Source organism: Neodiprion fabricii, chromosome 5 (assembly GCF_021155785.1).
Source record: "Neodiprion fabricii isolate iyNeoFabr1 chromosome 5, iyNeoFabr1.1, whole genome shotgun sequence".
Taxonomy (NCBI): domain Eukaryota; kingdom Metazoa; phylum Arthropoda; class Insecta; order Hymenoptera; family Diprionidae; genus Neodiprion; species Neodiprion fabricii.
Window position 1 is genome coordinate 28,394,290 of NC_060243.1, and position 15,211 is coordinate 28,409,500.

Sequence of the window (15,211 nt, forward strand, 5' to 3'; positions counted from 1 at the left end):
AAATTGTAAAGCGAAATTTCAACCCGTTCCAATATCCGCCGCCATGGCTGTGGAACAAATCAATAAAAGCTGGAGCAGGGGCTCCAATTGTTCGGCAGTAATTACTCAAAATTGAGTAACGCGAAGAGGAAATTTTACGAACGAATTCGTGAGCGGCATGAAGAACAAAAAAATAACCGCGGCAAATGGAATTGAGATAATTGATTCTAACGCTGGTTTCTAGTGGGTTCTCGAAGGCCTTGAAGCCGGCCGATAACCCCGAGACTCGACGTCACAGTCCAGCGGGACTCTCGAGTGATTCCTCTCACAGTCACGTACGAGCTGGAAACCTCAAAGTTAAGCGTTGCATGAACCGGACGAACCGATCGTGTCAACCCTTGAATACCTACAGGTGATTTGACACGGACCGAATCGGTACTTAAAGTGCATTTCTCTAAAGAATTGGAAACTTTTCTGAAGATTTGGAGGATGAAATTTGTCACCGAGTCTCTCTTTGTTGGAAATGACTGCATTCCAAAAAGTCAGTTACATGATGTAAATTTTGACGGTTTCGAAAAATCCATGTTTGACGTTATCTGCTTGAACATCAAAAACCACATTTCACATCATCGATTCATCGCCAGTGCATGTCTTCATTTTCCAGTAAAACCTTTTTGCTGTAAGCTTGAAAGTATACGGTTAGTCCAATTTGACTTCACCAGGCAGATTTTCCTTCAGAAAATCGGATGTCTGCGACAAAAAAATTTGAGTTACAAGGTCTCGTCTATTCGCTCAATTTTGAGGAGAATTGCAAAAAATGCACGTGATTATTTTGTGTATTACTCCTTGCCACCAAGTAATGAAGAGGAAGAAAATCACTGGACTCGAACGAAAATGGATTGTCTTGTGAAGAGAACGGTGCCTTACCATTTAAGAACGGACTAACGGTTTTGTGTCTTCAACCTGCCGAAAAATCAGCTTCTGGATTCAGGAACCTCGAACATGAACTTGTAAACCTTGAAAATCCCCCAGAAGTTATAGTAATCGTTAAGAAGATTGGTATCCTTGCATCCCGCAGCAATCTGCAGTTTCAGCGATACAACGGTCCTCTTAAGGATCCAAAAAATGCGAAACGAGCAGTTCCATCGATAGTTGATCAATTGACGAACACTTTGACCCTCCTCCATTCTTCGCCAAGCGATGAGGGATAGATGGAAAGCGATGTGGATTTGGGGACGTGCGTTGTCGAGCTTTGCAGTACGGCTTCACAGCGAGGGATGAATATCGCCCATTACGGAGAAGTTTAAACGAGGTCAGTGGCAATAGAGGAAGAGGAAGGCTGCGGGGGTGTTCTGGTAGCCTGATACTGTTTTTGCAAACAGCAGTTTGCCGGTGCCGATGCGAGATTGAGCACCGTGTCGCGGGGTCACGCAGCAGACGCGATATGTAATTGGTTCACTCAGGGTGAAACACGTTTTGCCCGCACCAGCAACATCCACCCCTCTTTCAATCCCGCAATTCAACTTGCACCCGAGTCGAACCCCTTCCTTCCCTCCCTTCACTTTCCCCGTTAGGTATCATATTAGGCTTTGTTTTCAGCGTCGACGAATGTGCCAGGAATACCTTCTCCAAGTCCCAAATCCAAATTACGAAAAGGTCGAACGCGCTCGAAAACACGGTCGAAAAAGTTCAAATCATCTCGATAACGTTCCTCGTGTGTTCTCGGCACATTTTACATGATGATTTTGAGTAACTTCGCGTGACTTCGTCATTAGCGAGACAGATTATAGTTTCGGTATCTTTTTTCGATTAGTGTACCAAGCCTCGAACTAAGTGACCACATTCGCACGTCCATTGATCAACGAGCTAGCTCAAACAGCGTGGAAATGTTATAAATCCATGTTTGTGAGTTTCTGATGTACGAGGAGGATCGTGGGTTGATCCAAAGAACATTGAAGTCGAATCTGCGGCCGAGCTTGTGGCTGTTTGTGATTTAAGCCGCTGCACGTGAGACCGAGCGTTCAGATAGGCGAAGATTATTTCTGGAAGGAATTGTGTCGCCCTTCGTCTATGATCGCCGATGTGGTCGAGAAACTGGGCCACAAATCCGGCCAAAGGGGTTTCGATGAATCGAATTTCAATGGTAAACTTTTGTCGTAATGGTGTAGTTCGTCATGCGTCGTAGACGGGCGGATAGCTAGTTAAGCTAATAATGCGAATTAGGATTCAAAGGGTGTTTCCTCCCGCGTATATATCTGCAACCGCCTCCTCGCCAACCAACCGTGCCTTCATATAATACCAGGTACCACGAGGGTGAACCTGACGCGCCTACTAAAACCGCGACTTAGGGGTGGCCGCGGCCTGAAACTCGTTGCCGAGTCCCATTCCTCTGAAAAGCTCGAAAACATTAAGCAAGATCAGTCAACCTCATAACGAGAAATTACCGGTGATTTAAATTTCAGGCATCGCTGCGGGGCGCGATTCGCCCTTGCTGCCATTTCCCTCCCCCCTCCCCCCCCCCCCCGACTTGGCCGCATCGATCTCGCATTGTTTGATCTGAAACAGTTTTAATTGGCTTTTTCCTCCTTCTTATTTCTCATTATCAGCTATCGGGAAGCGGGAATAAATCAAGGAATGAATCACCCCCCTCTGACTGATTCAAACGGTGTCCGGTAATATCGCGCTGAAGCCAGGGACTAATCGTTTTATTAAAACTTTTCATTTCGGTTTCGTGATCACTCCGAATAAGCGAAGACGTCACGAGCAGATTCCGTAGAAAAAGTGTGCGATTGTTTGTACAGAGTGAATTACTAACCTCTGCACTTTTCGTCGTCTGCTAAAATTTAATGCCCATGTGCTTCAATTCGAAACTATCTGTTTGCCAGGGCTACCAACTCTCATAAATTTATACGACAGTTTGCCGCGATGCAAATAAGTTCAAAAATTTTGACACTTGTCGTTGGCACTTCTACTCAACTCACAAATGTCAAAATTTTTTAGTTTAGAGACAGTTGGTCGTCCTAACAAACAATTGTTCTCGGATTTCAGCGCGTGCGCTTTAAATTTTAGCAGACGACGGACCGTGCGGTCTTTAGGAATTCACTCTGTACACACCATTCAAAAAATGAACTGAATCTGCGTAAGGAAATGATATTTCTGTGCTCTCAGGGAAGCGATTATTTACGATCTATCAGAGTCTAGGGAAAGGTCACTGTTGAGGCAAAAAAAAAAAAAAAACGTGTATAAACTTTCAGCCATAAACGGGATCCACTTAATTGTTTCAACAACTTCCGAAGTGCTAGCGAGTAGCAAAAGTTCAAGTTCTTCGCCTAACGCGATGCTCAGCTAGGCGATCCAACAGCCTTCGAATTTATACGAGAAAACGTTCGGCGCATGATTAGATTCGTTTTAAACGGATCTTGAAAACGACGGTGGCTGACGGTAATTGTTGAAATGTACTGTGAATGGAGATGAAGTTATGGCGGAAAATTTCAAAATTTGTTAGACTAGTTACATTGGAATTGAACAATGTTGGAATAAAGATGGCTTGAATTTTGAATGTCAGTTCTTTTGTCGACGGTCTTGTTTTTGGTAATGTGAGACATCTCCTTGATTAAACCTTCTCTGCCAGTCCTTATCATTATCTATAATTCTAACAATATGAAAGTCAAGTGTGTGCCTTTGCATTATTGAGTGATAAGCCAAAGCAGACTTGTCTGGATCTCGAGACTTCAAATCGTATTTTGATTGGCTACGCGTTTTTGAAGATGTCGAGATGATTGGCCGATATAACATTTGTCCAGTCGTTGCAGTCAATTTTGTATACACTATCAATTTGATCAAGAGTAGAAATTTTAGATTTCGAAGGAGTGAACAGATTGTTAAAAGTATTGGTGATCTTATAAGTCACATTGATGTCTTCTTTGTTCAAAATCCTTTTTATTAAGATCCAAAATACTTGATATTCCATTTTCCAAAAACCTCAAAACCTCGATACCCTGGCTACTGAGTTTCCAAACAGACCGGTTGTAGATAAAGTGTTTCCAGAAAATCAGTGACAACGAAATCGGCGTGATACACAATTGAAGAGTTCGCAGATTGTGCGTAGGAAAAAAAAAAAACAAGGATAAAAAAATAGGGGCATCCGGTTCGATCGGGAAAAAGATAGGCGCCCGACGATCATTCAATTGGGAATTCACGTCCCAGAGCAGCAATCAACGCCACAGCTACCCTGTGAAGATTAATTATCGAAGAAGGTCGTATCTAAATGCCATCGTCAACAGGGTCAGAATCGAGTGATAAATGGCTAGCTATTTTTTCTCCTCTCCTCTCCTTCCTTATTCCTGCTAGTTTTCACCGTTTCTTTCTCCTCTCCTTATCCCGGGAAGCCTTCTCCTCGTTCAAGGTACTTTTCGTCCCCGTTAACACGTCGAGGCATTCAGTTGCCTTATTGAGTTCTTGAAAGATATCCTGCGTCGACAAGGAGCACGACGAGTTTTTTTCACCACCTCGTGACGGAGACTCTTTCACCGATCAATATTGCCTCTTCCTATTTGTCGTCAACACGGGCTGATCAATGTTCAACTGACGTTTTACCCTTCAGCAATTATTGTCTGCACACTGTCGTAAACGTCGAGCAATTACTCAATTTTATATCCCATCGTTAAAGCCCGATGATAATTCAGCGTTTTTTAACACATTGTATTCGATTCCAAATACGTTTCATTATTCTGCGGACATTAAAATGTCCAACGATCAATCACGCATCGTGAAATATTTTCTATATGCATTATAATCCACGGTCATTAGGGTCAGCCTGTTACATTACAGCCGATAACTACACAGAGTGAGTAGCTGACGATCGAATGATCTAACGCGCATGCGCTAAAACTGTAGAGCAAAAGCAGTTGTTTCCTCAGGTTGACCAACAGTCATAAGTTCAAATTACAGGTTACCGCGATGCATGTAACCTCAAAAATATTTATCTTCCTGACAAAGAAACTGTTCTTGCCACGGAGATCAGATAAGGAGCACCAACTCAATCGCGAGAATTGATCAAATCTGCCCACTAAAAAAGTACACGTTAGGTTAATTTGTTTTTTTTTTGCCACCAGCGTCGCTGGTGTTGCTTTTGCACCGAAGTGCCATTTGTTTTCACGTAGTTGGTACTCCTTATCTAGTCTCCACGGCTTTGGCACTAGAATTTTAGCGCATGCGCGTCAGAACATTCAATCCTTAGCTATACTCGCTCTGTATACGGTAAGATGATGCAGATATTTTGGCGTAAATTTGAAAAGATCGTAGATACGAGGCGACTAGGTCGTTCGGTTTAAAATCTCGTTAAGCGATTAGGGATTCTAGAAGAGATAGGGGGAGGAAGAGGAAAAAGGAGTAGCAGGTGGGGGGTCGAAGTAGTCGATCTCTGGGGTAATTATGTCGGAAAGGAAAGTTCGCCGGTTGATGCATGGGTCACACTTGGTGTCCCGGTTCCGTACAACTTCGCTAAAACAGCTGCTCCAACTTTTTAACGGCTTCGCGTACAACGTTTGCTCCATAGATCACTCCGCACCTCAGTTAAGTATTTCGCCAGCGTCAAACCAGGGGACTTGATAGACTTCGCGAATTTCATTATAACTATACCGGCGGTCCAGTTTCCCTGCATAAAACCACCGTTCACGTACACCCTCTGACAACCCTCCAGCTTCCTCGAACTGGACCAGACTTTTCGCCATTTTTCCACACCTTAAGCATCGAAAATGATTTTGTAACAAAAATGAGGAAGTTTTAATTTTTACAAATCGTCCGTTAGGAACAGGTAATATTTTGAAAAGAACTTTTCTACTATAATGTAACTGGAATTATAGTTTCGGCTGACGGTAAAATTACTGCTTGAACTTTATCTGTACCTATATTTGAACTCACAGTATGGTGTTTTATACACGAAGAGTTAGAAGGTAGCGATTTTAAACGAACCAGCCATAAATTTGGAAATATGTGAAATAAAGAAAAAAACAGAATTAATTTGTTTACAGTATTTTGAATCGATAATGCAATTGATTTTAAACCTTGACGACAATGCCGATGGAACTTGGAACAATGAATCTTGAATAGAAAATCGATAAATGCAATGAGAAATCTTATACATAGACCGTTCATTTTATTTTCTATCACTTTTTTCATTCGAATTTTAAATTCAAACTTGACGGGTATAGGTCACGTGCATATATTTGATAAGTCTCATCGTATCGACGAACACACGGTACTGACAGCTCTCAAGATAGATAAACTTGACCCTATAACATTCGAGGAGGGTAAAAAGGTTGAAGAGGAAAGGCGGTGCTAGATATAGGTATATACGATGCATTCTACGTCAAACCAACCCATGTGCCTCACCCCCTTCGATTTTGATAATTTTTTAGTATGATGTTGCAACCGACCCAAAAGAGCCTCGAATTTTTTTTTAGATTTTTTTTAGCCACCCTGACGGCACTTGATTCAACATATCGTGTTACTCGCAAAGATTTTTTCCCCATTTTTGTCTTCGCTTTTCGCCACATTAGTAATCAAGTTTCTTTGGTTTCTGCCTCATTCACATGGCAATAACATTCATAATAATTCGCCAAAGACGAAAAATCACGACTGAAGGAACTATGTTTTTTTACAGGTGGTGGTGAAAAATTGTACATTTTTGTGTCGAGCAATTTCACAAACATGCCCGATTTTTGTCTGCGAAACATTATAAACACACCTCGCTACGACTGTGCGAGATTGACAAAGTTTCTAAAAATTTTCGTCAAAGTTGTATCACACAATTTGTTCACATTATTGTACCAATCAAGTTCGCGACTTTTTGGAACTTATACTTTTCAATATTAATTAAAAACGTATATGATCTTTGTTCCCTGCTTCGATCTGCCTGGAAAAAATTCATTGCCATACTCGCTATTCATAACGACTTATTGTCGATAAGGTTTAATAAACTGCATCTTTGCAATGTTCATTGCACAGTGATGAAGTTATTGATTATATTTGTGAAGAATTAAAAATTGTATGAAAAATGCGAGGTGTACGATTTAAAGTTCGACGCCTCTTCAGCTTCATCTGAACTTTCGTCAACTCGCAAACTCTGGAAAGTTATTAATGAGAAATTACAGATTATTACAGAAAGAGAGAAAGAGAGAGAGAGAGAGAGAGAGAGACAGAAAAGAAGACAAAGCAAGAGAGAAGAAGGCTTCTTGCACCATTGTTACGGTCCGACAAACTCGCTCAGCGAACTGTGAATGCAGGATCTCGAGATCTTGTTTCTATTTGAACCCTCGGCGAGTAACTGAGCTCAATATCGTCAAGATGCGTCTGTCTTTACAGGTTTATATTACGGAAACTCGGTGCTACGATCACCCTTTACTACCTTTGTAGCAAGACTATGAATTGACGTTATTGTTCGTCTGCTGCGCTCGAAGATGTATTAATTAATAGTAATCATTTAATTTTCATACACTCTACTTTTATACAAGTTTGCGTTTTATTCAGACGATACCTTACAGCTCTACTGTACGAACGTTTCGTTTCACTGTTAAAAATAAATTTTCAGTTGATACAAGTGTCGCGCACGTTCTGTTAACAACTATTACGTTATAGACATAATTATTTTCCACACTGCTTGCCGCTTTGATAATTACCATAATTTTACACTAGATCAATATACGGTGTAATATCTGTCTACATCAAAGCTCCCAGTATCGATTCAATCGTTTCACCTGTGGGTCCGGTTTTCTCCCTGGAATTTCATCATCGTCATCGGTAGGACTACGATCGCGGCTGGTTATCAGCACGAGTATAAAGTACGAGTGGAACGAGGTGGGCTGGAAGGTTTTTAATATCGGTTTGTTCTTTTTTTTTTTTTTTTTTCATCCACTTTTTTAATAAACATTTTTTTCGAAAGTAAACGCCTTCCGACCTTTGATCCCCCGTAGTTCTACTTCGAGCCGATACATTTTGTAGATGTTGAAAAAAAAAAAAAACAGGGAGATAATTGTTTCTCAGAACCACCTTATTACACCTTATACCTTATACTTTATACCCTTTGTCCGGTTCTGAAACTTGAGATCATAAAGACACTTGGAGAAACTTTTGCACACGAGAATTTACCTGAAATCAAAAAGAAAAAAAACGTTGATTCAAAGCCAGTCGTCGAATATTGGTCAAAGGTATCGATTCATTTCACAAGTTCTAGAAAATGGAAACAAATGTCACAAATGTTGTAATATTATTGAGTAATGAAAGTTTTAAAAGCTCCGTTTTTTTTTTTTTTTTTTTTGCACCACCCCGTTCGAATAAACCGACCGAGAATTTGAGCTCGTGAGCTTTTTCCTCTTTATCGACTTACGCGTCTCTGATGATAACAAGCAACATTCGATCACACGTACCGATGGAAAATTAAACTCTAGACATGTATGAAAATAAAATTCATACGCTTTTTCTATCCATCGTGTTCCCAATTTTTTTTCTGTGATATCATGATAAACCTACTCATGATCAGGTTTTTTCATTTGTTTTTACTTACCAACAGAGCCCGTACCGACTGAGTCGTGTGTAACAGCGGCAAGTAAAACGTACCAGTGAACTACGTAGGTACTCGATTTACAAAAGATAACTTGTCAAGGCGATAAGATGGAGGTTGATCACGTTTCAGAAACCGCAGGAAATCGTTCAATTCAAACAAATCATTTCGCAGCGCAGTTTTAGTGGATTGAGATTTCCAGATTCAAATAATACGTTAAATCAGTGAAATGCTCTTGACTTTCGGGCTAATGAAAATACTCATACAATATTCGTCTGAGCAGTAAACGATTATGCAGATTATTAAGAAATATATTTGAAAAAAAAAAATCAGTACGGATAATTTTCCGTAATTTGTTACTTTTGAAGTATGCAAGCGGTTCAAAGCTTGTGAAAAAAATCAAATCTGTATCAAATTTGGAAATGAAATAATGAAAAAATTTGATCGATTGTACAAATCATCGTCATCATAATTTAGATTAATATTGAAAAAAAATCTTTCGGAGTCTTGTCGAATTTCTTTTCGTCGAGCATATTTGGCCCGATTTTTTGAAATCTCACCCCGCGTTGGTTCTTCCCATAATTACTTGCTGTGTTTTGTCCCTGTGAGTGTCTTTTACGGGAAATTTTCGACTCGCATACCTCAAAGAATTCTTACCAAGCAGCCGGAGCTCGTCTGGCCGCTGGCCGAGTGTTCGACTCGTCCCGTTGAAACCTTATAGCAGCGAATAGAAGCATCGCATCGCATCGGGAGGGTATCGACTCGCAAGACGTCGCGTCGTGTGGTTCGGTTTGGTTCTCGTGTATTTTTCATTGTAATCTCAGGTTACAGAGCGGCTCGCCCTGTGTTACGTTATTACACCGGACTTCCATAGATCGGCCTGAACAAGACGCCGGTGCGGTTCGGTCAAGCCCTCCTTTTCGTCCCTGTCGCAGAATCAGGACGCTCCGCGAATTCTGGTCGTCAAAAATCCCCGGAATCATCGACGTGGATTAGCGAGCCGATATTGAACCGCGATTTAACCCGACGCCATTTTGGATAACTTGGAATCGATCCTGAAGCAAGCCGCGCAGAAAAGATCGTGGAAAATAATCCAAAAATATTGTTTTTATTGAAAACCAACGGACTGTGTCACAGTTTTGAAATTAGAATTGATTAACGATTCGATATCGCTGTTCATCTAATAGATTCATCTTTTATACTCTGTGTAAAGAATCGTGGAGCTTGAGAAGGCTGTTTTAAATTTTGACAAATTTTGGGAATCTCCAATTCCTGCCAGGAAATTAACGTAAACTCGTTTTTATTGATGGTTTGAGGAACACTTACGTCAGCTTATAAATTCGCCCACGATCTGACTTAACACGCGAGACTGTAATTCCTGATTTGGGATACCGAATACTCCTCGAAAGATCTGTTCACCGAGTGAAAGCGGCTGGCGAACCGTTCGCAGGAACTCGGATATCTCCGGACACACACGCTGAAAATTTCAGTAACGGGAGGAAAAAACACGCGACACGTATCATTCGCGTTTCCTGTACGATAAAATTGTAAAAATATACGAATCACCGTATTCGCGGGGAATATTCGTCAGAGCAAAGGTGAGTCGCCGCTGTATGAAGAAGCCTCTTAAAAATCTGTCGTACTAAAAAGTGTGTGTAACGATGACGAGACGTTCTGACTCTAGGAATATATTGTGCGCAATAAAGATGGGAATAATAATTATTGAATACGGTAACAACTGAACAAGATTTCAATTTTTTTTTTTTTTTCTTCTTCTTCTCTTTTAGTCGCTAAATCTACAACATTCTTGACTGAAATGTTTATTTTAAACCCACCTGCAAATTCCTAGCTGCGTTTTATTTACCATACTTATCGACCGGAAATTTACTGTACGGTGATTTTGTTTCCCGTTAAATACTCGATGACTGTTTTGTTTCTTTTTTTTTTTTTTGTTTCGTCCTCGAGAGAAGAGCAGTGAATTTTTTTGAAACGCATAATTGAAGCTTTACGTCGATTATTCACGCGTTAATCGGATATTTTCAAAAATTCTTTTACCAATTTATCGAGTTTGTTATTCCAACAGGAAAATACATCCGTTACCTCTGATTTAGATTTTGAAATGTGACCACGTATTGGAAAGAAAGAAAAATGAATTCGTTTTACCGTTTTCTTTCGTTACTTCGTTGGAAAAAGTTTCTATCCAACTGAATCAGCAGAAAATTATATACCCAGCTACGTGTTCAAAAAATTTAAAGATGTTGGCGTTCAACGATCAAAAATCTGTGTCCTAGAATCTCGACGCTGATGTTGCGGAAGAATCGAATAATCGCGAACCATTCGATTGGGGAAAAAAAAAACCGAGTACGCGTTGCAATCGCAAGAGGAAATAAAAACTCGTTGGTTATATTTTTCGTACCGAGCAACGGGTTTTCAAAAACAAAATCGGACCTCAAGACGGACGTCTGTTGATATCGAGTAAAACGATAGCGTAAACAATCGATGAGGACAGCTGTGGTTGAAACGCTGTCATATTACATACGTGTGTGCATGTATCACGTATGTGTGCACCATTCACTTCCGGCGAGAAAGTAAACAGTCGCGTTATTCAACTCCTGCAACAATATATCTTACCCGTTGTACGAGTATCCATGAACGTATCAGTCGATAAAATCCCCGCGATTAAACATTAGCTTGTACAACACGATACTGATTGTAAAACAGGTTGCGGACACCGTTCAACACAAAATTGACGGTAATTCGAAGTGCTCAAATCCGGCGATTAATCCGGGAACTGTAACGCTACTTTTTTTTTTCTTCTTATTTGTAACTATTCCGGTAACGGGGGTGAAAAAACTCCCCAATCTTGTAAATTCCATCTATCCGGTACATCGAACGTCGAAGATCCTACACAGTGTCTCATATTCTTAGTTTTTTGGTAAAGAATCACGTGGGTGAGAAAAAAACCTTTTTGTTTTTTTTTACTAACGAATAACGAAATTGAATTACGGTCGATGTATCGAGACAAAAACGTGAGCTGTTATCTTGCGGCGGGAAATTTGAATTCGTTTGGGATGTTTTTTCACTCCCCGTTGCGGAAATTGGAATACCTTGAAATTTATTAAGTTGCACGTCATACTAAATGTGCATAAAAACGTTTCAGCGAGAGTTTCGAAAACATCAAGAAAGAGAAGAAGTAGAGGAAATAGAAAGGGAACCGAATCGTTTGTCTTCAGCAGCAATGCGTCAATCGTCATCCAAGAGTTCCGGTTCCGGTGTGAGATTCGTTTGAGGAAAATTAACTCATGAGATGAACCCTGAGATGCGGAAGTACACGAAATTCTTTCATTGAAACCGTCAGCCATGGACATCAGCGGGGAGCGGATACCTTTGGTGGAGGGAAAGATGTCGAGGACAGTCAGGGTGTCTTACGCCCTCGGTCACGTATTCAATGACCTGGCAGCCGCGATGTGGTTCTCATACACGCTCCTCTATCTCCAGAGGATAGTTCTTTTCGAGCCGGTAACTGCGGGCGCGATGCTTTTGCTGGGTGAGTTTCAAGCTGGTCTGGAACTTGACTTCGGTCAAAGATTTAACCAATTTATTTTGTGAACAAAACGATATGGAAAATAAGAAAAAATACTAACACAGAGATTGATATTTGGGCTATGAAGGTGAAGACGACACTGTTGAATTCGATTGAAATTGTAGAGTATCTTTGAAACGCGTGGAAGGAAATAAAAAAATGAAATGGATTCGTGAATTCGAAGTGAAAGAAAAACCAAAGTTTTGATAAGCTGAGATCAATAATTTGCTGTTTTATGAGCTTTTTTGATTTATGGAAACCTGTCGATTCTCCCGATTTCACGAGGTTTGTTGGTCAATTAATCATTTATAAATAAAATCATGCGAATAACACAAACAATGGCTACGATTTTGGTATTACAAAATCAAAAGGGGACTGAGATTTTTCCAGATTTGCAAAAGAATTGTATAAACTTTTTGTACTTAAAACAGTGGCATTCGAAATTATTTTTCCCAAAGTAATCAGTTGAGATTCTTTCAACAAAATTCGATTCCAACAACTTTAGTTCCACCGTTTAGACCTTGGTTCCATATTGTTTTTGTGTACTTTAAAAATGACCATTTCTGAACTGTGAAAAAAATATCTCATTACCGATCGGAGTTCTTCATTCTTCAGGGCAAATCGTGGACGCACTTATGACACCGGTCTTCGGCATCCTGGTAGATCGCTATGGCAGTAAAAAAGCTTGGCACGTGTTGGGCTCGGTCTTGGTCAGCCTGAGCTTCCCCGTGATCTTCGGGACGTTCTTGGACGTAAGAAATCCATCCGCGACCTTCGTCTACGTTGCCAGTATATCCGTATTTCAAACCGGATGGGCGGCCGTTCAGATATCGCACCTTTCGATGATCCCTGCTCTTGCCAGATCTCAGCTGGCCAGAACCGATCTAACAGCAATAAGGCAATTATCATTTTACTCGACAATCGTCATCGGCCATAAGTCGATGTGTATAACGTACAATCTTAATTACTTTAACCTCTTTTTAACCCAGTCGACATCGTGTGGTACGAAAAAATTCGAGGCTTCTTAAAGTGCTGCCTAATCGTTTGAGTACGCGGAGAAAATTCTTCACATCTTCCATTTTTGTGGATATGATTACTTTTGTCGACTATCACTTTCGGCTTCTGGTTTTCAGATACTCGGCCCAGGTTGGCGCGGCTGTAACAGTCTTCGTGGTGACCTGGATAATACTTCCAACCCAGGGTGACTCGGTTGTCCAGGTGACGATAAACGACGCGTACAAATTCCGGGTGAGTTTCGATGCTCGCATACGTGAAAACCAAGACGAAGTCGTGAGCCTGGAAAAACATCAATTGATCCGTACAATTACCGATTTACAGAACATCGTGATAATCTGCACTGTGATCGGAGTGACGGCGAGTGTCTGCTTCCACGTCTTCCTCAAGGCGAGACACCTGGAGGACGGCTGCATCCCGCAGAGTCTGCAGAGCGACAAGAACGGCGATCGATCACCGCTGAGGAACGCGTCCTTGGCTAGTCGCAGGTACTGGTCAGGAACTACCCTCCTTTTAAGGGTGGCCCTCCTCTACGTCGCGAGCCGGCTCTTCATCACCCTCGCGATGGTCTACCTGCCACTTTACATCGAGGAGTCCGCCGTTGGTGGAAAAGAAGCTCTGGCCACCGTTCCATTGGCTTCATATCTCGCCTCCTTCGTCGCGGCGCTTTGCCTCAAGCACATGAACAGGTCCTGCGGCACTAAGGTTCAGACCGCAGTTTGATAAGTGATCGGAAATTAAGAATGACGATGATTGGTTCCAAAAATTAATCGGCAGATTTTTTAAGGCCTGTTATCTCATCGGAGCACTGATCGGTATCCTGGCCTCCCTGATCATAGAATTCGCCGGAAGCAGCACGGGGGTCGTTTACCTTGTGGCCGTTTTGATTGGGAGCGGAAGTTCCATCACCATGGTCACGTCTCTCAGCGTGACCGCTGAACTGATTGGACCACGAACGGAACGCAGTGCTCTTGTCTACTCGGTAGTGACGTTCTTGGACAAAGTGGTCACTGGGCTGGTGGTGATACTCATCGAGAAATTGTGAGTCATACCTACACGCGTTATGCTACAAGAATGTCAACAACTACTGTTCATGTCACTATGAGAAAAAAAACATTGCTCGTTTCTTGGTACCTGCTACATGATCGTAATGTTTTGTGATCAGATACTGTCAAGATTATTTCAAATTATGGTCTGTGGAAATCCACATTGCATTTTTACTGGATACCTCCCACATGATTACGATGTTTTGTGATGAAATACTGTTAGGACGACTCCAAATTATGGTCTGTGGACGTCCACATTGAATTTTTTCTGGATACCTCCTACATGATTACGATGTTTTGTGATCAGACACTGTTAGGATCACTCCAAATTGTGGTCCGTGGAAGTCGATGTCGCATTCTTGCTGGATACTTCCTAGATGAACACATTTTTTTGTGATCAGATACCGTTGGGATGACTTCAAACGATGGTTTATGGAAGTCCACATCGTCGTTTTCCTTGCACCGTACGATTGCGATTTTACTGACTTATGTTCTCCCTTCGCATTAATAGGAGATGCTTGGACAAGGGTTTGTGCCCCAGCTACTACCGGGACACCTTGTCAGTCGTTTGTGCAGCCTCGATGCTCCTGGGACTTCTCGCGTTAGCGTCTGTCGCGAGATGTCTGACTTGACGGCCAAGCTTCCTTCCAATTATGCACAACCCCTGAGAGTCAGCCCTCTGCGTTATTACCGAATTCAGCACCAATTACCTGGCCAAGTCCTCTGTGTCAAAAGCCTGCCAGGGAATCAACTACTCGACGACAATTGCAACTGCACCCCGAATTTATTATTAGAAAATTGATAATCTTCATGGCGATTTTGTTTCGGCCTTAGCAGAAACCGTAAGTTTAATCGTATTTGAGATTGGATTTCCAAGATAAATTATACCGATAACGATAAATGTGTATTGATAAAATCTGCAGCGATTATACGACAATTTATACCACACAAAATACATAGAATTTTAACGGAATTTCAACTCTGGTTCGATTCTAAACTTACCAGAAAGAAAAAAAATATTAATTTAAA

General features: G+C 41.3%; 1 protein-coding gene and 1 long non-coding RNA gene across 3 annotated transcripts; one reads left to right on the plus strand and one right to left on the minus strand.

Moving 5' to 3' along the window:
• The first annotated feature begins 9,289 nt into the window (after positions 1-9,289).
• Positions 9,290-14,984, plus strand: LOC124182208 (major facilitator superfamily domain-containing protein 12-like). Of its 2 annotated transcripts, XM_046569155.1 has the most exons (8): positions 9,290-10,137; positions 11,700-12,086; positions 12,738-13,020; positions 13,256-13,370; positions 13,461-13,841; positions 13,924-14,177; positions 14,302-14,428; positions 14,694-14,984. In XM_046569155.1, exons 2-8 carry the CDS (start codon positions 11,900-11,902, stop codon positions 14,982-14,984), a joined length of 1,638 nt encoding a protein of 545 aa, XP_046425111.1. In that variant the 5' UTR covers positions 9,290-10,137; positions 11,700-11,899. The 2 variants fall into 2 exon arrangements, with proteins under 2 accessions (XP_046425111.1, XP_046425112.1); XM_046569156.1 differs by lacking the exon at positions 14,302-14,428 and having other exon boundaries at positions 9,292-10,137; positions 14,694-14,831.
• On the minus strand, positions 12,300-13,260 carry LOC124182213. Its single transcript, XR_006870709.1, has 2 exons — positions 13,097-13,260; positions 12,300-13,006 (listed from the first exon to the last, which is right to left on the minus strand). It is a non-coding gene; the product is annotated as an uncharacterized LOC124182213 (long non-coding RNA).
• Positions 14,985-15,211: the final 227 nt, after the last annotated feature.

What these genes read in the sequence shown, in the direction of transcription:
- LOC124182208 (XM_046569155.1), top strand. Translation starts at nt 11,900, where the DNA reads ATGGACATCAGCGGGGAGCGGATACCTTTGGTGGAGGGAAAGATGTCG. An exon ending in GGGCGCGATGCTTTTGCTGG is followed by an intron (nt 12,087 to 12,737) that starts GTGAGTTTCAAG and finishes TTCATTCTTCAG; the next exon opens with GGCAAATCGTGGACGCACTT. An exon ending in GACTCCAAATTATGGTCTGT is followed by an intron (nt 14,429 to 14,693) that starts GGACGTCCACAT and finishes TCGCATTAATAG; the next exon opens with GAGATGCTTGGACAAGGGTT.